Source organism: Lissotriton vulgaris, chromosome 7, assembly GCF_964263255.1.
Source record: "Lissotriton vulgaris chromosome 7, aLisVul1.2, whole genome shotgun sequence".
In the NCBI taxonomy this organism is placed as follows: Eukaryota; Metazoa; Chordata; class Amphibia; order Caudata; family Salamandridae; genus Lissotriton; species Lissotriton vulgaris.
Window position 1 is genome coordinate 1,100,464,340 of NC_141695.1, and position 20,476 is coordinate 1,100,484,815.

The following is a 20,476-nucleotide window of genomic DNA, read 5'->3' on the forward strand; positions in this document are numbered from 1 at the left end:
CAATGTGTGCCAGCGCTGAAGAAATTACAGGAAGGCACTGTATATTGTTACAGTCGATCATTCCGGCCCTTTCCCTATCACAGAGCGCAACAAGGTGGCTTGCAGCGCTGCATGATTTTCTAGTAAATATTCCCCTGAGTTCTAAAAATAATAGGCCTCATTTATTAGAAATTGGCATATGGCAGCGCCGCAAGTCTTCTTGCAGCGCTGCCCAATGCAAATGTGAAAGGGCACTGTATTTATGAAATACAGTGCACTCCTGTACTTTTCCCCTGCGCTGGCGCACAATTTGCTGCTTAGAGCCTACGTAGGCACCCTTGAACCATGGTGCAAGGGTGCCTACATTGCACGCAGGATTGATTTTATGCAGGAAGGGATACCTTTGTGCACAAAAAAACCCCGAGACATTTTCCTCTTTCTATGTATGCAGAACACATGAGAAGAAGAAAAAACAAGAATAATTAAAAATATTTCTCTTTGTTTCGCCCGCTCTGGGGAGGTGTAAGGTTTTGTCGCTACCCCAGATTTACGTGATTAAATAAATCTGGGGCTGCGTCAAAATCCATGTGTGTTGCGTGGGAAAACCCACTGCAACACCTTTGGAGTGCCTCCTTGATGCAGCAACTTGTGCTCCTTTGCCTTACTGCATATCTATGAGGTCATTCTAAGCCACGCAGAATTGCTTTGCGTGGCCTCGTGGACATGTTTGAGAAGCTTGCGCCGCCGGAGCCTTGAAAACGTAACGCTGAGGTGTCTTAAGCCTCTCGTGAAAAAGCCCCTATATTTGGGAGACTCCCATAAACACAGGAGGAATTGAAAAGGAAATGTTAATTTATCAGAGAAAAAGTTGGCCAGCGTAAATCCTGCAGCTGACGGCGGGTCTCGTTACTCCGCGGCACATGCATTCTAGCGCTGTGAGGGGCGTGCGCTGCGCCAGAAGAGGAAGCCAGAGCGGCATTGTTTGGAAACGGCGGCCGCTTCAATCGGGGAGGAGAGGGAGGAGGCGGCGGACTTCCCCAGCAGCTCTATATTTTTCAACGGCCTGATTTCCCCGAAATGATGCTGCCTCGAAGGCTTCCAATAGGGTGCGCTCGAGCCTCTGATTGGCCAGGCTCAGCACGCGCCGGCCTGGGAATTCCGCGCACTCACAGGTTAAAACAGGGGGCACGCGGGCTGGGACAGCATTGAAGACCTTGCAGAGCGAACGTGCGCGACACTGCTCTTAGAGAGGATCAGCTGTGCACACCGCCGGGATTGCAAGCCTCAGATCTACAGGTGGGCAGCGCAGACCAGCCGGGTGGCACCTATGCATGCATGATCGTGTGCATGGGGGCTCCCACACCCAGCGCGTCAGACCAGCCGGGTGGCACTTGTGCATGGGGGCACCCACACCAAGCGCGTCAGACCAGCCGGGTGGCACTTGTGCATGCAAGACTGTGTGCATGGGGGCACCACATCCAGGTCTAGCGCGTGGAGACAGAATGGGCAGTCTGTCTGCATGTGGAAGTACGCGCTGTGTCAGAGTGCACACAGCTGATGAAATGTGCAAAGAAGTCGGGGAGAGTGCACCTAAGCGGATAATGTTGCACTTAGGAGCTGACGCGTGGATGCGGGAAACCGTGTGGGCAGAAATAAATGGGCATTCGAAAGAAAAATTGCGCAAACTTCTGGAACCTTATTTACAAGCCCCTTGCTTTACGCCACCGGTGCGTGACTTTTAACATGGGGGAAAAGTGACGCACAGGCAGCGCATGGGGGCTTGTAAATAAGCTCCATGGTGTACACATGCATTCACTTGTGCAATCTTCTAAACTGCATTTATGGAACGGGCAGGAAAGGTGATAAGTAGCAGACCGTGGTGCACCTAGCAGAATTCGTCGCACATGGTACGGGAAGCTGCCCGCTGTAGCCCACTTGGAAAGGGGAGTGGGTGTGTCAGATTCGGTTCACTGTAGTGAGCTCTGGGAATATACGGGGGATCAAGTGTGAGACCTTCCATTTTTTTACATGCACAAATACACATGAAATACTCCTTCCTTGCAGTTAACCTCTGTGCACTTCCTGGAATAGCAGAGAGACACCGTTGCACGCAAGCGTTCGCATACGTGTAGGCAGTAACATTTGCTTAGTTATTTTAAGTTTGCCTAGAAGTGAACTGCTCTACTTCCAGCCCCGGGTGTGCACGTGACCATTTGTTGAATTTTCCATAACATGCCAGACAGACTACGTCCTCCCACTGCGGTCGGCCTGTTATTGTTATGTCATTGCATAGTTTGCTGATATATGGGGTTGCTTGGTTGTTTTTATTTCACAGTAGTGTGTGCCAATTCTGTTTTACTATTTTACATCGGTGACATGTTTTTTGTTTTAGCTTCTGGAAATAAATGTTTTTCTGTTTTTAGTGCTTAACAAAAATATCGTACTCCTTTGTTGTATACAATATGTTTCAAAGTAGCTCTTTGTCATAAAACTACTGTGCCCCCGAATTTTTAAAGCCGCAACTCCCTACTCATATCCGGGGTATAGACCACAGGTGGGCTGGTCGGTGGGGGCATCCTGACGAGTTATTGTTGCAGCATTTACGTAAGACCAGGAAGTTCAAGAAAAAAAAATATACAGAACGCGTGTGAGTGCAGACGACTTGGAAACACGCTGCAGCTCTGCGAATTCCTTTCTGAGCGACGGCGTATCTTTTCTCCACAGACGTTTTACGCCCAAGCACGGCTCTGATAATGCATCTATTTAAGTTCTTTAATCGGATGGTAAACTATGTTCCCCATGCATTGCAGATGACCGATAAGGACCCTCTTGATTTCTGCACACTCGACTAAGGGTGACTGCGCGGACTCATTTTTGTTCCTACATTTAAGATAATTTGCTGCCAGGGTCCACGTGCTGCTGCAGGCTTGCATGTTCCTAGCACCGTAAATAACTCGCAGTGCCCTCAGTCCCAGGTTATGTTATGTGTATTTGTTTAGCGCACAGCTCTGCAGGCGGTGAGTGAGGAGTTTAAAGAGAGTTCCTTTGTGGATTGGGAGCCAGTGAAACTCTTGAGGTGCGGGGTGGTGTGAGTGTGGGTTTGGGGGTTGTCGGCGAGCCTGGCTGCTGAGTTGTGTATAGTCTGCAGTCTTCTGGGCAGTTGAGGTTTAAGTTCAGCATACAGTAACTGTATTCACTTGGCTGTTCATGGTGAGTTGGTTGTTGATTACTGTTCCACGGTTCTTTGTGTGAGTTGCCAGGTGGTTGTTGGTCCGAGTTCTCCAGGCCACCAGGTGGAGACCTGTAGCAAGGTGTCTGTGCCAAAAATTAGTACTTCAATATTTTCTGTGTTGAGCTTGAGGCAGTTGGTTTCGTCCAGGTCAGTTGTTTACCTTTTTATCAAACTTTGTCAGGTGAAAGACTAAGCGGCCAACCGATTTTCAACCCCCGGGCCCTCTTCATGTTACGAACGCACACCTACCGACCCTAGTTACGGTGCGTGAACTTGCTGAGCTATCTTCCCCGGTTGTTCGAATCCTATCCATAGCACTAGCACCTGTATTGTCGCTTTCTTACCCTCAGTTAAAGCAAGTGCATTGCATTGGTTGGCGATCCATAGGAGCTTCATAGGGACTGTAAGGTGTAGACTTCCACTCTGCAAAAGTTATGTGGCTGCAAGTTTCCTCTGCATATCAAGCCTGGTGCAGAGTGCAAAGGCCATTTCTTGATTGGATGTTTGCACTGCTATCTATAGACCAATTCACGTTAGCAGTTAATTGTTGGACCTGTTCTCAGGTAGCGCAAAGGTTGAGTGAAAACACCTGCCTGTTCAACTGTCTTTTAAACAAGTAACTCCTTTTCGAACGGTTTCCTGACCCAGAATATGTGAAGCAGTTTGTGCGTTTCGGCCCTAAGACCCCTTTCTTTCAATTCCAATGTAATATTGTGCCCACTACGCCAAAACAATAAACAACAGTTTTAACAGTCAAAGTGATAACTACGTTACCTACTGTAATAAAACACTAATCTTCGGTAAATGTGTGACGTGCTGACCTTTCATGTTATGAAAATTCAGGTCTCATGTGTAACCTCAATGCTTTATTTTGATTTTCTAGGTAGCATAATGGCTCCCACAAGAATGCGCATGAGGCCTTGGCTGGAAATACAGATCAACTCGGAGGAAATTCCAGGCCTGCGCTGGGTCAACAAGGTAGGCTTCCCAGTTTTGATGTCCTGTAGATGGTTATAGAGAAAATAGCACTCAGTGTGCATTCCATGTGTTGATGTGACCAGTGTAGTGTTAATGCTGAACTGTGAGAGGCTTAGTGAGTCAGAGGTGTGCCCTGGCCTCCTGATGTTTCCACATCAAATGCTGGTGTAGTGATCCATGCCACATCCCACTAATGCCCAACATTATTTTGAGCACATAATGTATGGTTTCCTAGCTTTGCAGAATATCAATCATTTAGATGCATAGAGCAGTATCTGCAGAACACTCGGTTTTGCAAAATGTCAGCTGGTGGGTGCAAGAAACCACTGGCGGCTAGGCACCACTACATGTGGCATAGCAAGGGTGCGATGGGTCCCAATTCAATCAGGAACATTAGGCTCACATCCCCAGTTTAGGCTATAATTGGGGTACAGCGTGCCCCTCAGACCTCTAGGTCCCGGTGCCAGGGCCCCTGCTGCCTGCTTCATTCTTACTGCATGTTGCCACGCAAAGGGCGGCTGAGGTCTAAGGAATCATGGCCAAGCACTTGAGTGAGATTTGCCATGCTATGTAAGGTGGCTCTGCGTGGAATGGGAAATATGGAGCGACGCAAGGCAGCGCACGTGCTGCCTGCGTTACTCTGCCCTGAGAAGGCGTTCTATGGGTGGAGCGAGGGCGTTCCCACGCAGCCACCCATGGATTTTGGTGCATTCCCAGATTTACTAACACTATTAAACCTGGGAATGTTTCAAAATACTATGCTTTCTCAAGGGAGGCGTAACGAGGAGAAATATGTTTATTGTTTCTTGGTTTTTTTTTCCTCATTCGATGTGTGCTGAATTCTGCAACACATAAAGAAAGCGGGAAAAAAAGCCTCCCAGTACTGTTTTTGTGCTGGAAGGTGTCCCTTCCTACACAAAACAATCCCCCCTTGCACCATGGCGCAAGGGTGCCTGCGTTAGCGCAACTCTGCACACAGTGCGCCGGATAGAGCAGGAATGCATAACCTCTCAGTAGATATGACGCATTCCTGCGCTCTCCCTGTCACACAATGCAGTGCAGCCAGTTGTTGTGCTGATTTCCAGCTTGCTTTGTTAGTAAACCTGCCCCTCAGCGTCCATAGTGATGCATCGCATGGCATTAATCTGGCTGCACTCACACTGGTCAGTCAGTCACAATGGCGGAGTCTCTGGACAGGTTCTGGGCAAGGTGCCTGTCCTCAAACCTCACCAGTATTGTTTTTCAAAGTGGTGCTGGAAACGTCTCTTTACAGAGTAGCGACCGCAACTGCAAGTTTTACTATTAATGCAAGAAGGGGTAGGCCCCCGGCAACGAGCATGTGTCACCTGAGAGCTTGATGCTCCTAAATGAAACGCTTCGTGACCCGGAAGCGTTACGCCGGCTCACGTTCGCATCCTCGAAAAGCGGCAGCGTGCCTCTGCGGTGGGACGTTACCGCTCTGCGTCACTGCTCTCCAGCCAGACTTCTGCTGGTTTTGTATCAGGTGTGCAGCGAAAAATAATCAGGTGCCATGCAGTTAATATGAAGGCCATTTTTGGCTGAAGTCTGCCTTTCAGGGATTATGTAAATCAGTGGTTTATGTACCGATGACAGTGGTATGCGGTTCTAATATAAGGAATACGATGCGACCAAGTCAAGAGTTTAGGTTTCACGGTATAACTACTGCTATGTGCTCAGAGTTGTACTTCAAAGATTCAAGATTCAAAAATACTTTATTCGGTTAAAAAAGAAGAATAACCATAAAAGTAGCATGAAAGGTACAATTTACAAGGGGTCAAGTAAACATTTTTTTAAATCACAAAGAAAAAACACCAAAATTAAGTACATGTGTGAATCTTGAATCTTGAATCTACTTATGATGCGCAAATTCTCCTTTAATTGAAACTGTAGAAAATGTAATTCTAACACGCGCACTCTTTCCTAACAGGATGAACAGATCTTTGAAATCCCTTGGAAGCACGGAGCCAGACACGGGTGGGAAATGAATAAAGACGCTTGCTTGTTCGAGAAGTGGGCCATTCATACAGGTAATATTCTGCGTTAATGACATCTACATACCCAGCTTAAATACTTTGTATGTTAAATGTAGAGGACAAGTGTCTCACACGCTCCTTGATGAAAGTATTGAGTGTAAAATTCTTTGTAACCTACCTATACATGCATGGTTAGTCATAGTTGGGGGAATTTCATCTCCACCTATTGCTTTGCCTGAAAATGTCTTACATCACACAAGATGGACAGTTACAAGAACAGAGGTATTGCTTTGAGTAAAATGTTCAAATATTTTATATCCTGTCTAGAGCTTTTGGTGGCCATTTTGAGCAGCTATGGTAGTCTGTTTCTGTAGCAAGAACAAGGAAGCATAATTAATTTATTAAAGATCTGTGATACTAATGGTTTAGTAGGTACTGCCTATATTAAAGTACTAACTGCATTTGTTTGAGAACTTTAGAGCAGGGAGATATCCTGTCAGAATGCAGTTTTCCTTGGTATAGTGTGTCTACTCGCGCAGGCCTGGGCCAGCATACCACAAGCAAAAACAAGCTTGTTTTTTTTTAATAAGAGTACATTTTATTAACCAGTGCAACGCAAGCACAATGGCACAAGAACCTCAAAAGAGGAAATCACATACTTAAATCACAGGTCAAAGGAAGTATTTGCACACACACCACTCACTAACGATAGAGTATCCAGAATGGCGGCTTCTTGTAGTTGAATTACTTTTACTTGAGGCATATTGCAAATTAAACCATGTTGTTTAAATGGAAACTACGATGTTGCTAATGTTTTTTCTATTAGTGATAAAACGTTTTCGTAATAGTGACCTTTTTTGTTGTTAATTTAGGAAGGTACAAGATCGGTGAGAAGGCCCCAGATCCCAAGACGTGGAAAGCCAATTTCCGCTGTGCCATGAACTCGCTGCCAGACATTAAAGAAGTGAAGGACAAAAGCGTCAACAAGGGCAACAGCGCCGTCCGGGTCTACCAAATGCTTCCGGTATCTGCGAAGATTGAACGTAAAGGTAACTAGACATTCCTAATATCTGATAGGACATAGGAGTCTGTATGGGTGTGCTTACTTGGTCCTGGTCCTGGAGCTGCTGCCAGGCAGCTTCTAAGCAGTTCCCTATTGCAGGTAAGGTCAGGATTCACTTTCAGTTTTTTCTCTTTTGGTAATGATTATGAACATCAGCCCCTTGGATGCTCTTTACCCACATCCCAGCTGAAATTGTCTGTTTTGAAGGCAGCATGCTCCACAGGGACACAAGGATTCCAGCGAATCTTGGTTTGGCCTGGGTGTAGAGTCCGCAGACTGTTCTGTGTGGCACTAGTTCCTACTGCTAAGTGAATCTATCTGGAACAGCATTTACCCACTTGCTGTTTTTGTTTACATTTTTTAACCCTCCATACCTGGTTACTATTAGCAGAGCAGGATATAGGGTTCTGAAGAAAGCACTTACACCTTATTTGAGGGTGGCAGACAGGTGAAACATGTTGATCTCTCTATACGAGTCGAATCAACCCTGTGCCCCTTGTTAATCGACCGTTGAGGTTATGAGTAATGTTACTTATATCCACCCATAGGTAGATTTAGCTAGACACGTTCCCCCTGCGATATATGTATTTTAATATCGATCACATAAACCCACACCTTCTTTGTCCGAATAGACAACCACCTGACTGGTTTCAGGAAGACACATCTACATCTCCCCTGCCTGAGGGTCGTAACTCGCCCCAGTGCTTGCCATGCTGGTACAAGGAGGGCAGGGTGATGATAACGAATGCCACCTATGGGGAGCAGGTGAGGGATTTTTGTCCTTAAATAAAAGGCCATCTAAGTATTCTAAGTATTCTTTCTTATTAAGTATCCAGCAAGGTGTATTTTTGGGATTTAACCATTGTCTGAAGGATATAATCTCTTCGTTTCCATCCATGTACCCCTTTTTTGTGCACACTTCCTTAAAAGGAGAGGCATGCACAAATGCAGCTAATCCATGTGTCTTAATAAAATCTTTTTTTATTCAATACCCTACTTTCTAAGACACTTTAAACCCTAAAATGGTGCTCTGCGGGGCTTCAACGTGCCCTGTGTTAGCCAATAGATCTCTTCGCTGTTTCTGCCGTATTAGAAAGTGTTTCGTGGAGCAGCATAGGCCCAGGGAGAGCTTTGTGTGGCTGTTAAGAGGTCTCTTCTCTGTTGATCATTTTAGAATTGGGAAAATACATGCTTGATAAACTACCGGAATCAAGGCAATCGGCCATTAGTTCACCGCTGAAAGTTATGAAAATGCAAAGTAATCAAGTATTTCTAGCTTTCTTGTGCAGAGGAAGCGACCTGTAAACAAAGTTTGTTGTGGAATTTATTGTAAATACCTATTTTTTAGCATATGCTTGGTCTTTACTACTTTTATAAACAAACTTAAAACCGTTTATTTAAACAAAAAACGGTAAGTGTTACATTTGTCGGGCGTGGGGCTCTCAAATGGACAATTAGCACACATGTCACTTTGGAACCAACAAAGTTGGACCCAACTCGTAATCCTCCCAACATGAAGATGTCCCGCACTGCACTCTTCCACCCTTAAGGTTTGATGATTCACCCTGTGACAGATAATGCACTTTGGGCTTCCTTTCTTCCGCTCCTGGGATCCATCTCTGCGCCTCTATTCAAGCACAGTTTGAACAGAGCAGTCTAGCACCTAATCTACAATCTGATGGATCATTTCTGATCCTAGCCTGGCACTCCTGCGGCCCCTGGTCTCATCCGGCATGCCCCGTGCTCCAAACATACCTTTGTATTCACAAATCTCTCCTCCTTGTGAACTTGATGCTCCAACTTCCCTAACACTGAAGGTGGACTTTTCTACCCTCTTGCTTCCCATCACTTCACCAGTTTAGTTTCGGGATAGTCTCTAAACGGAATATTTGAAATAACTTTTTCTGTTCTCCATTATCTATTGGAGCTTGCCCCACTTCCTCTTTCTCATCAGAAATGGCAGACAAGCTTCTCACAGCCGGTAGCCACGTCACTTCCTGTTTCCTGTAGGGAATGAGCCTGTATTGAAAGAGGGTGAACCTGAACCCCAACATTGTCCAAGCCCCGAGGCATGTAGGCAGTAGGGCTCGTCATGGAAGGCCTCTCCTGAGTAAGTTGAGGATCACAAGGAGGCACCTGCTGTGTACAAGCGCATCCTCAGCCTTCCTTGCTGAATCTTCTGTTTGCCTCGCTAAGGCATGGACTGATGTGGGTGCAGCGGGGGCAAACTGTTGTAAAAGTGGTACGATCGCTGCTACGATGTTAGTCCAGTGCTTGAAATGGAAAAATAAAAGTGCAGGTACTCTGTAGCAGAGTACCTCCTTTTTCTGAGAAGTGCCGGTACTCTCCAACTAAAGGTATTGCATTTCTCTTGAAAAGTGCTGGTACTCTCCTACTCAAAATAAAAAAGTGCCGGTACTCCGTACCGGACAGTACCGGCCCAATTAAAGCACTGTGTTGGTCCACTGTGAAGGCTTCAAAACAAGAAGCCTACACGGCTGAAAATGTCTGGTCGAGAATGGAAGTTTGAAGTTATGAACACCAAAAAGCTGACCCTGCGATAAATTCAGCGCAATATTGTTTGTTAATCAACCCTGACTCCTGAACATGGCTATTTGTGGTCCCCTTGAATGTAGAAAGTATAACACATTGTGAAGACACCGATCTGAGAGCCATACTTGTTTTTCTTGAACTTGACTCGAAGGTATCGGAACGCTTTACACGAGCACCAGTTGAGTTACACAAGGACACATTCATTTTTGCACGGGGATATAAAGTGATTTGCCAAGAATCATAGGCTGTTAAGCGTCATTGCCGAGACTCGAACCCAGTACCCCACATTTGAGATCAACGGCCCTAGCCACTAGACTGCATCTTCTTCATATGTCCACTATAGATTGGGGCAGTAGTTTGATTATATACCAGCACAGTGTCAATTTTTTTGTAGACATTCCAATAGTATTGCCGACATATTTAAATGGAATAAAACATGAGCTACCACCACCTCCCACAAGTCTGACGTGCACATCACACTGAATATGCCCTCAAACACTTGTCCTTCCAGTTTTATGGTATTCCTACAGCGCAGCTCTTCCAGAATCCCTTGTCATGGTGACGTACCCTTGTTTTTAAATTAAAAAGTCGGGCTAACAAAATCGCAGGTAATACCAAAGGAAAGCAAAATCATTGGATTAAAAATTCGAAAAGAGCACAGCAGAAGACTTGGCGGTGTGGTGGAGAGGAAATGTCCACTATAAATGTAAATAAAAAAGGAACATTTTAGATTTGCATCAGATTTCCACAAAAAGTTAAGCATAAAACTAAAATCCTTTTTTTTTAAAAAAGGATCCAGAGATTGACCCTAAATAATAATCACCCATAGCTTAATCCAAAAGTGAATAGCCCAAAAAATATAAATGGAGCTTTTGTAACTTTCGCATTGTGGATCTGTGGTTGCGAGATGCATTTAAAGTGTTTTTTTTATTGTTGTCTCGTGAATCTCACTTAATGATTTTTTCGAAATCCAAAGACAAATGTATCTTGTTTTTGTTTTCCAGAGCGAAAGTCCAAGCTTTGCAGAGACTCGAAGAAAAAGATCCCCAAAATGGTAATTTTTGATTATGAACATTGTATTGCTTTAACTGGGATTAAATGTGGCCGCAGGCTACTTAACACTAATCAATAATAACACTGACAGACCACTTAAAAACAGGGGTCTCCAACCTTTCCTGTAATGAGAGCTACTTCGGATCAGTGAAAATAATCATGTGCTACTGAAAGCTAAGGAACTGGCGCATTGCTACCAGACACCCTCTTGCCCAGCGCCATTGACTTTAAGCCTAATGTCCATAGAAACGTTTGCTGATCATAAGGAGGGTCTAGCTCTCCTGTGGAGTATATCTATAGGGGTAACAGGCACAACATGATTGAAGGCATGCAGTTTTAAAGGGGCTGTCTACAGAAAGATGTCAAAATTGGTTTCATAGCCCACCCAGACGTCATCAGAAGAAAATTCCGAAATCCTTGTTTTTGGTGATTTTGATGATGTGAGCTTGGATAAGAAAGTCAGATTTTTCATTTTCATTGGATGAACCCTGTAACCAATGACCCATTGCTGTGCTTTACCATTGCTTTACTATTGACAATCAATAACCTAATGTGACTGCAATAGTGCAATGTTTCACCAGTAGACGCTCCATGAGACTATTTCTACAATAAATGTTTCTACTTGTCAAAATGCTGTATACTTTCACAGGTGTGTCTTTTTAAATCGCATAAATGTTTTTTTATTTACAGGAGTTTGCGGATAATTGCTCAGAACATAGATCAGAAGCCAGGCTACGCGACACCATCGACGAGCACGGCCGCTACACAGACCACAGCTACTCCGGGCAGGAAATGGAGATTCACAGCACAAGCACAAGCCTGTCTTCAGGTGGGGTTCTCACTTTTGATAGCCCACATCCTCAGGATGCGTAGAGTTTAGTGATGTGAGATTTTAGCAAAATGATGCGTTATGCAACAGCCGTAAGATTTGGATACATCTGCTTCTCATTACCAGATTCTGATCTGTGTCATAGCAGAAGATAGAACCTACCCTTGCACAAACCCTAGCCCTTGTTGTCCTGAAGAAGACAAGCAGGCGTATTCCCATCTCTGAACCTCATAACTGGTCCAATTCTTGCTGTGCGTTGCTTTTAATACGCTTAACCCACAATAGTTCACTGATTGTGCCCTACTTCACAGCTTAAAGGCAGCCCTTCTGCGCAAGCTGCAGCATAGGTCTGTGCACTCCAGGTAGGCAGTGAGTCGTTGCCAGTTTTAGGCCCTTATGCTTCTGCATCTGTGTCTTCGACACGTCAGGTAACAGTTTCAGTGCTGTTTTACCATGTTAGCATTGTATCTGCTTTAGAGAGAGATTCACCAAAAGACCTTAATATCTCTGGTCAGCAATATGATATATATATATATATATATACTAAATGCAAAGAATGTACCTTGAAAATAATCCCACAAGTGCTTAGTTTCTTTCACTTGATCCAAGTTCACATAAATAGCACTGTGCCTTGTGGAAAGTCATCCTGGACATCTGAAGATCTTACATTTGTGTCTGTTGTTGTTTTTACAGCCCCCACACAAAGTGATACAAGCAGCCTGGCAGCGATAGGAAGAGGCTTGGAAATATCAGTCGCAGACAGTACGAACGACCTTTATCCATTCCAGGTGTCGCCATCGTCTTCCTGCACATCAGGTTGGTTGATGCACTGTTATAATATCCATTCAGATATGCTCACAAATGCCTGCATGTTAGTGACTGCTGAGAGATAATGCATCTGCATCTGAGACCTGACTGGAAGCAACCAGGAGGGAAAGGGGTCAGATCGGAATAGAGCTAACTCAGTCTTGATTTCTTCTGAGGTTGATGACATGAGGGCCACTGAGTTGGCTCGCAGTAACTCATCTGTTGTTTACAACACTACAAGCCACATACATGTCTGGCAACAAACCATTTACTCAACTTGCTCTTATTGACTTTAATAGGCCAACAATAGGTATCGGGCCAGCATCCCATTTCCAAAAGGTCATTTGATACATACAAACATGTACAAACCCATTAAGCAGTCTACAACTACCACATACTAGTGACCCCATCTATTCCACCCTAGGACTACAAAAAGACCACAACCCACAACCATCCTCGACCCACCCTGCGAAGAAACTGGAACAAAATCACCAGCGACCAGATCTCCTCATCGCTTCTACTAAACCCCCCCGCCCACTCCTCAAACCCCCACCAAGCAGCCATTAACCTCACCCAATGGCTATCCAACAGCGCCGACATTCTAGCACCGTTGAAAAAACGCCAAAGCAAACCAGGCAGCAAAAACGCATCTTGGTTCAACGATGATCTTAAGAAATCGAAGAAACACTGTCGCTCCCTCGAAAAGGCCTGGAAAAAAGATCCAAACACCAGCACCAGGGACGCCTTCAAAAACGCCACCCGCATACACCACCAACTTATCCGGTCTGCCAAGAAAGCCGCATTCAAAGACCGTCTAGATAACAACGCCCACAACAGCAAGGAACTATTCAACATCGTCAAAGAATTTACCAACCCATCAGCCAACTCCAACCCTCTGTGACTCCCTAGCTTCCTTTTTCCACAACAAAATCGCAGACATCCACAACAGCTTCGATAACCAACCCGAAGATCAACCCACCCAATCTTCTGCAGGACCTTCACCCCCCCTGAACATCCTTAACGACTGGAACCCAATCTCCACGGAAGACACCATCCGCCTGATGAACTCCATCCACTCTGGATCCCCAACAGACCCATGCCCTCACCACATCTTCAACAAAGCACACTCCATCATAGCACCACACCTCCGAGATGTCATCAACTGCTCCCTCAACTCCGCCACCTTCCCGGAAAGCTAGAAACACGCAGAACTCAGCGCCCTTCTGAAAAAACCCACAGCTGACCCCACCGAACTCAAAAACTACCGCCCCATCTCGCTTCTTCCATTCCCTGCCAAAGTCATTGAGAAAGCTGTCAACAACCAGCTCGCCGCCTTCCTCGAAGCCAACAAATCCCTCGACTCCTCACAGTCCGGCTTCCGAGCCAAACACATCACTGAAACTGCCCTCATCGCAGCAACAGACGTAATTCGAACTCTACTGGACAATGGAGACCCAGTCGCCCTCATCCTCCTCGACCTCTCCGCTGCCTTCGACACAGTCTGTCACAGCACCCTTCTACAACGCCTCAGAGACGTAGGAATCCAAGGAAAAGCACTGGAATGGATCACCTCGTTCCTCACCCGAAGAACACAGAGAGTCCGCCTCCCACCATTCAAGTCGGAGGCCTCTGAAGTCATCTGCGGCGTGCCACAAGGATCTTCACTCAGCCCCACCCTCTTCAACGTATACATGAGCTCCCTTGCGGCCATCGCTCGCCAACACAATCTCAACATCATCTCCTACGCGGATGACACTCAACTGATCCTATCACTCACCAAAGACCCTAACACCGCCAAAACCAACTTACACGAAGGAATGAAAGAAGTAGCCGAGTGGATGAAGCACAGCCGTCTGAAACTGAACTCAGACAAAACAGAAGTCCTCATCTTAGGCACCTCTCCCTCCGCATGGGATGACTCTTGGTGACCATAAGCCCTTGGAAAAGCCCCCACCCCGACGGACCACGCACAGAACCTGGGCGTCATCCTGGACTCCTCACTCTCGATGACCAGACAAGTCAACGCCGTTTCATCATCTTGCTTCAACATTCTCCGCATGCTCAAAAAAACATTTCGCTGGATCCCCACCGAAACTAGAAAAACGGTCACCCACGCTCTGGTCACGAGCCGCCTGGACTACGGAAACACACTATACGCCGGTACCACCGCAAAACTCCAGAAAAAACTCCACAACGCATCCAGAACGCTTCAGCCAGGCTCATACTAGACATCCCGCGTAAAGAACACATCTCTGGTCACCTGAAAAACCTCCACTAGCTCCCCGTAAATAAGAGGATTACTTTCCGCCTCCTAACCCACGCACACAAAGCACTTTACGAACTTGGGCCCGAATGCCTCAACACACGATTGTCCTTCTACACCCCCTCCCGTCAGCTGCGATCCTCCAACCAAGCCCTTGCCACTGTACCTCGCATCAACAAAACCACCATGGGAGGTAGATCCTTCTCCTACCTGGCGGCTAGGACCTGGAACTCACTTCCCACTCACCTTCGCCTTACTCAGAACCACCTAACATTCAGAAAGCAACTTAAAACTTGGATATTCGACAAGTAATTCCCCACCCTTCCTATAGCGCCTTGAGACCCTATGGGTATGTAGCGCGCTTTATAAATCTCTTGACTTGACTTGACTTGAATGGCGGACTTGTAGGCGCAAATTAAAACACAGAGTCAGAGGCGTTGTGCCGGAATGTTTGAAATACACCCTCCTCCCCCAATCCCACCTCTACAAACTAACAACCAACCACCCAGGAACATGAACTCTCGCCTTTCACCCCATCCACCCTAAACAAACCATTTTATGTGGATATCTGTTGCACCATCCACACATATTGTAAATATGTTGCCATTGCAGTGCTGAGAATGTAGTATGATACATTTTCTGGCCTAAAAGATACACGTGTGTATATATCCTTTTGAAAAGTAAACTTAGGTTGGAATACAAAACAGACACATTTGATTTCAAAACTCCTGGTATTAAGGAATGGTTTTATACTTTGGTTCCCAATTTGCACGCCCCTCACAATCTAATCTGTCAGTCTGCTAAGTGGTATTTGTTCCATTTAGCAAGAGCTTGCACATGCCCATAAATTATAAAAAATGTATATTAAATTATTGTTTTTATTTGTTATCAATTACACTTCTCATGTGGGTAAGGAGGCAGGTTTAATATAGAAACACCCTGCTATAAAGGCATTTAATATTTACAATACTGAGGAACACTTTTCTGGATATTCTTATCACTTTGGAAAGAACGGAATTTGCCCTTCACTAGAGTAAATCCTGAAGTATTTGCTGGATCACGCCTGGAATAGAAATTTTAAAGTAATTTATCTCTTCGGTTTCTTCACAAAACAGGAGAAGAAGAAGAAGAAAGTGAGCTGCCAGAGGAGATAATCAAGGTAAACAAGGAAACCTTTTTCAAACCATGCAAAGTGCAAATGTCAGATACACAAGTGTTTTATTAAGAGACTGATAAAACATCAAGAAAATAATGATGTTGCCAATCAATGATATGAATGTGCCAGCCATGTTTAGGTGAACAACTCCAAAACATAGTTCTTATGGTTTGTAGTTACCTTAATTAATGACCTAGTCTTGGCAGGAAGGGGTTACTTACTCGAGAATTCCCCTTGCAAAGAAGGTTGGTAGTTAGCTTGCCACGCCAAGAGTGAGCCTGGGTCTCAAGACATTTGGCGAAACAAGTCACTCTATAAAAGAAGTCCATGGTGTAACATAGGTACAACCAGAATTCTGCCCTAGTTATTTTCTGTGGTTTGTTAGTTTGTTGTCATGTGGGTCATTGTTAAAGCCTGCCGGTGGCCAACACCAGTGCATACAAGATCACTGGATTGGAAGAAAAGGACTCTGCTTTTCGAGGAAATTTTTGAAATGCAGCTATTTTTCCTGCTATCCTTCGTGGGCGCGTGGGCCACTTTCAAAATTAAGTATCTGGATAGTTTCGCATAGGTGCTGCTTGTAATCGGTTTGACGGAATCATATGACAGACATTTACTCCAGCAACTGGGTGTCAGTGTGATCAGTTTTGACTTTTGTATGTTGACCGAAGCCTTGTATAACCAGTGTTTGTAAATGGTTGTTGACGTTCTGGTCACCACTTGGATCTCTGGCAGTGGCATTGGTATATTAGGGAATCCAGGAAGGGGCAGGGTGTGGCTACTGCTTGCTGCCTCGTGGTGAGTTTTCTGGCTTTGGCTGCTTCTCGCGGGAAAGCCTTGATGTGGGCCTGGTTTATGTGTCACAAATTGGTAAAATATCCTGCAGAAAACTTATATTTGCATGAAGACAGCAATTAAGTGTTTGCTTCCAATAAAACTGGAAAAGTGGGCAAAATGTTAGTGAGTGTTTTTGGTGCTTGTTTTATTCCATTATTAAGGTATCTTTGATACATTTTTAAGTTACTGTCTAATGTAATTAACTTGTGCAATAAAGTACTGTTGACCATTGAGTATTTTCGAAAGTAAAAATATTTATGCAAAACCATGGTCTTACTTTTATAGAGTGATTTTGTTTAACATGCCATAGGATAGTTTTCGACAGATATCCTGTAATGTGTCAACATTGGGTTGAACATCAAATCAGGAGAACGCTTACATTTCTTTTTAAATCTTACAGATGATATACCCAACACAACCTTGGCATCAGGCAAATGTAGATGGGAAAGGCTATCTGAGCAATGAAGCGGGCGTCCACTTCTGTGACCTCAGCTCTAGGGATCCACCCGCAGAGTTCGAAAAAATGACAGGTACTGTTAACGCTACTTTAGGTAGAGGCATAGGGTCAGTGGGTTTATTCTGTGCTTTTGGGATACATCATATGTCTGGTAAACCTAAAAAAGTAAGCTAATCACATTATTGTAGGATGGTAGGCGGTAGTACGTGCCGGTGCTTACTACTGACCAGTAACAACATTGGCCAAAAATACCCCCAATAAACCGCAAACATTTTAATCAAACGAATACACTTGCAAACTGTGATAACTACTGTAATCAGCTTTCAACTTCTTATTATACATACATATACCAAACATATGTAATTCCATCCTTTTCAAAGGCTGATGGACTTTTTCAATATGTAAGACTGTTGGTGCGTGTGTTGTATGAGAAAGATTTGTAGGGGTTGTGTTTTAATTATATGTCCTGAGGAACGTTGGATGATTTTTGTATGAAGTTTATAAAAATACAAGGAAACATTGTCGAAAAAGTAGTTATAATGACAATACTTTAACTAAAATGGAATGATATTTATTTATTATATATGTCATAAGCAGTTAAAAACTGATTACCATAGTTGTCACAAAACGCAAGTGTATTCATTTGATTATAATGTTTACGGATTAGTGGGCGGTTCTTGTTTTGATCCGTCATCACTGTCTCCGTCGTATCAAATTACTTTTAGGGGTAACCTTTTCTGAATGAACTTACTGCCAACCACTGCCAGTGGAAATTCATAAAGACCAAACAAATAAAAAAATGCTTTACACAAACACTGCTTAGTCTAGAAACTATAAACCCTTTAAACTGCGCCCACGCGAAAAGCGCGCAAAATAAATACATGGGTCTAGTGATCTATACTTTGATCATTTGTTTACGGTTAGATGTTCCCCAAAAAGTGACAGGTCCAGGAATGTTGACATCAGGAGATAGGTCAAGCGTTTACTATAAAACTGGCTGAGAATAACCTACACCTTTGTTTTCCTTTTTTGTTGCAGGAGAAATAGAGCTCAGATTTTCTACTGACATGATGAAGACGACAGCTGACATTGTATCGTGGTTGGATCCCAATTACGGATCCTACCTTCCGGCAATTTCTTGCATGTATTAGCCCCTCTGGACTATGAACTCTAATCGTGCAAATGCTGTTAATGGAAAAGCATAAGCTTGCCACTGGTGGACAGAGCCCATTCAGCAATGTTTATCTTACACTGGCCTTTCAGGAATATGGACAATAAAAAGGCATCCAGTAAGGAAAACCCCACTACCTTGGACCCTGTCTAGAACGCTGCTTGATCGCCATGTCTACTTTAGACTTGGCATCTCACTTCCGGATGGAAAATATTTTTTTGTCCGAGAGAATCTGTACATAGACTCTTTTTTATCCAATTCTGCTGCATCATGCAGACAATTTGGGGAGATATTAAATATGTTCAGCGAAGAAACCAGCTTACAGAACAGTTTCTCAGAAAGTTGTCATGCACATAAAGACAGTTTACTTTAGGCCAGCGTTTGTTTTGTAGGAGCCCTTCTTTTTGACAATCCTTAAGGCCTTTTTTTTTGTTTTGTTTATCGCTCTGCTTTGTTGATATAAGTGGCCTAAATGTTTGGCCCATAGCTTTGGCGCACTTGAATGTGATATTCACATCCAAGCTATGTTTATGTTTCATTCTAAAGCCACTCCTACAACCCGGATAATACATAAACCAAATGTTGTAACTTTTCTGTATATACAATATGTGTTGTTTTGCCTGTGTCTTGTAAATTAGTTTTGATATAAAAATAAAAAATATATTAAATATAAAATGCAGATTTACGGAATTTCCTCTGTCAGTGTTTCATGGAAGGAATTTAAAGCGTGGGATTCAACATTTTTGTAAAAGGTCTGTAATGTATTTAAAATCAAAATTCACAACAAGCATAATGAGAACAAGAGTGGTAACAAAGTATTTGAAAGCACAGCAGACTGTTCCCGATGTACAATAGACTAAAGTTATTTACACTGCTCTGCAGGAGGAAACATAGCTAGGATTAAAAAGATAGAATTAAACTAGGAGTGGGAAGAAAAAGAGAGAGGGCATGAGTAAGAACTAGACTGAAGGAAAGTTTATTGCAAAGCAAAGAAGAAAGGTCTGTTGGTTCACGTACAGTCAAAAAAAAACTACTCAAAGGGCTTTACCGATATGATTTGTGTCACTTTTGGTGCTTTTCCAGTGCGGAATGTGTACACATTGCCAAGATGAAGGCACCAATACTTGCAGCAAGTCTCTTTGCCAGATGAGCAACATTATTCTTTTGGCGATCCTTATGGCCCTTCCTATGAAATGTCTTAGAGGAATACCATTATTATACCTTTGAGAGGTATAACTTGTGTTAATGAATGGGTATGTTGTCCTAATGGCTTTGGGGTTCTTTCCATTACTTATCTTCAAAGTGGGAGAAGTTTGCACACTCGAGCATGAATGTATATACTATTTGGAGGTTTACAGGTCCATCAAGAGGGGTTCACTCTACTTTCTTTACGGATGGGAAGATGAATCTCTCATCTGCTTAGGGATGACAATGCCGTACTTTTTACACTGGAGGACTGGGGTAAATTCCAATATTAAGTCCCTTTTAGCAAGAGTAGCCTTTCGCTGGAATGTGAAACCTTCCGTAAGACAGACTGTACCCATGAGCCATAAGCATGCTCCTTCGGGCATCAGATCGGGCGACAGATCTAGGAGGTGATCAAATGAGTAAGGTCCAGTTGAAATAATATTGTAACTCCAGAATACAATGCCTGAAGAGTGTACAATTGGACAATTCCCTTCTCAATTATGGAAAATGTAGAAACTGCACTTTAGAACTGGCCTTTTTATGGTAAGAGACACATGCAGGAATTAAGTTATTCATGAGTGCCAAATCTATGACAGTTAAGTATATACTTGCAGAATTTGTAAGAACTGTAAATCTAAATGCAAAAAGGAGTCCTTAGAGAAATACCTGTTTTTTTTAATACAAATAATTAAGTTTGCATTTTACTGTTAATACTATAACAAGGAGAGCCTTTGCCATGGTTTATTAATTGAGACCGCCTGTCCCTGCATAGTTCGTATAAGAATATGTGCTGGCGTCCAAGTTTTTGCCCAGAAGCCGCAGCTGGTGCTACTGAATGTGGACATGCCGAACACCAAGTCTGCGTAGTCTTGATTCCACATCCTGCCTCTTTAATTCACTGACACGTTTCCTGCCT

The 20,476-nt window shown here is 43.9% G+C and overlaps 1 protein-coding gene across 3 annotated transcripts; it reads left to right on the forward strand.

The window, feature by feature from the left end:
• The first annotated feature begins 1,165 nt into the window (after positions 1–1,165).
• On the forward strand, positions 1,166–19,047 carry IRF1 (interferon regulatory factor 1). 3 transcript variants are annotated; one of them, XM_086931554.1, is made up of 10 exons: positions 1,166–1,275; positions 4,095–4,189; positions 6,138–6,237; positions 7,056–7,232; positions 10,804–10,853; positions 11,543–11,681; positions 12,375–12,497; positions 15,867–15,910; positions 17,145–17,274; positions 18,240–19,047. In XM_086931554.1, the coding sequence occupies exons 2-10, from the start codon at positions 4,103–4,105 to the stop codon at positions 18,350–18,352; spliced, it is 963 nt and encodes a 320-aa protein (XP_086787680.1). In that variant the 5' UTR covers positions 1,166–1,275; positions 4,095–4,102; the 3' UTR covers positions 18,353–19,047. The 3 variants fall into 3 exon arrangements, with proteins under 3 accessions (XP_086787680.1, XP_086787681.1, XP_086787679.1); XM_086931555.1 differs by lacking the exon at positions 1,166–1,275 and adding an exon at positions 2,813–2,833; XM_086931553.1 differs by lacking the exon at positions 1,166–1,275 and having other exon boundaries at positions 4,028–4,189.
• The last annotated feature ends 1,429 nt before the right edge of the window (positions 19,048–20,476 follow it).

What these genes read in the sequence shown, in the direction of transcription:
- IRF1 (XM_086931553.1), top strand. Translation starts at nt 4,043, where the DNA reads ATGAAAATTCAGGTCTCATGTGTAACCTCAATGCTTTATTTTGATTTT. An exon ending in AAGCACAAGCCTGTCTTCAG is followed by an intron (nt 11,682 to 12,374) that starts GTGGGGTTCTCA and finishes TTGTTTTTACAG; the next exon opens with CCCCCACACAAAGTGATACA. An exon ending in ATCGTCTTCCTGCACATCAG is followed by an intron (nt 12,498 to 15,866) that starts GTTGGTTGATGC and finishes TTCACAAAACAG; the next exon opens with GAGAAGAAGAAGAAGAAAGT.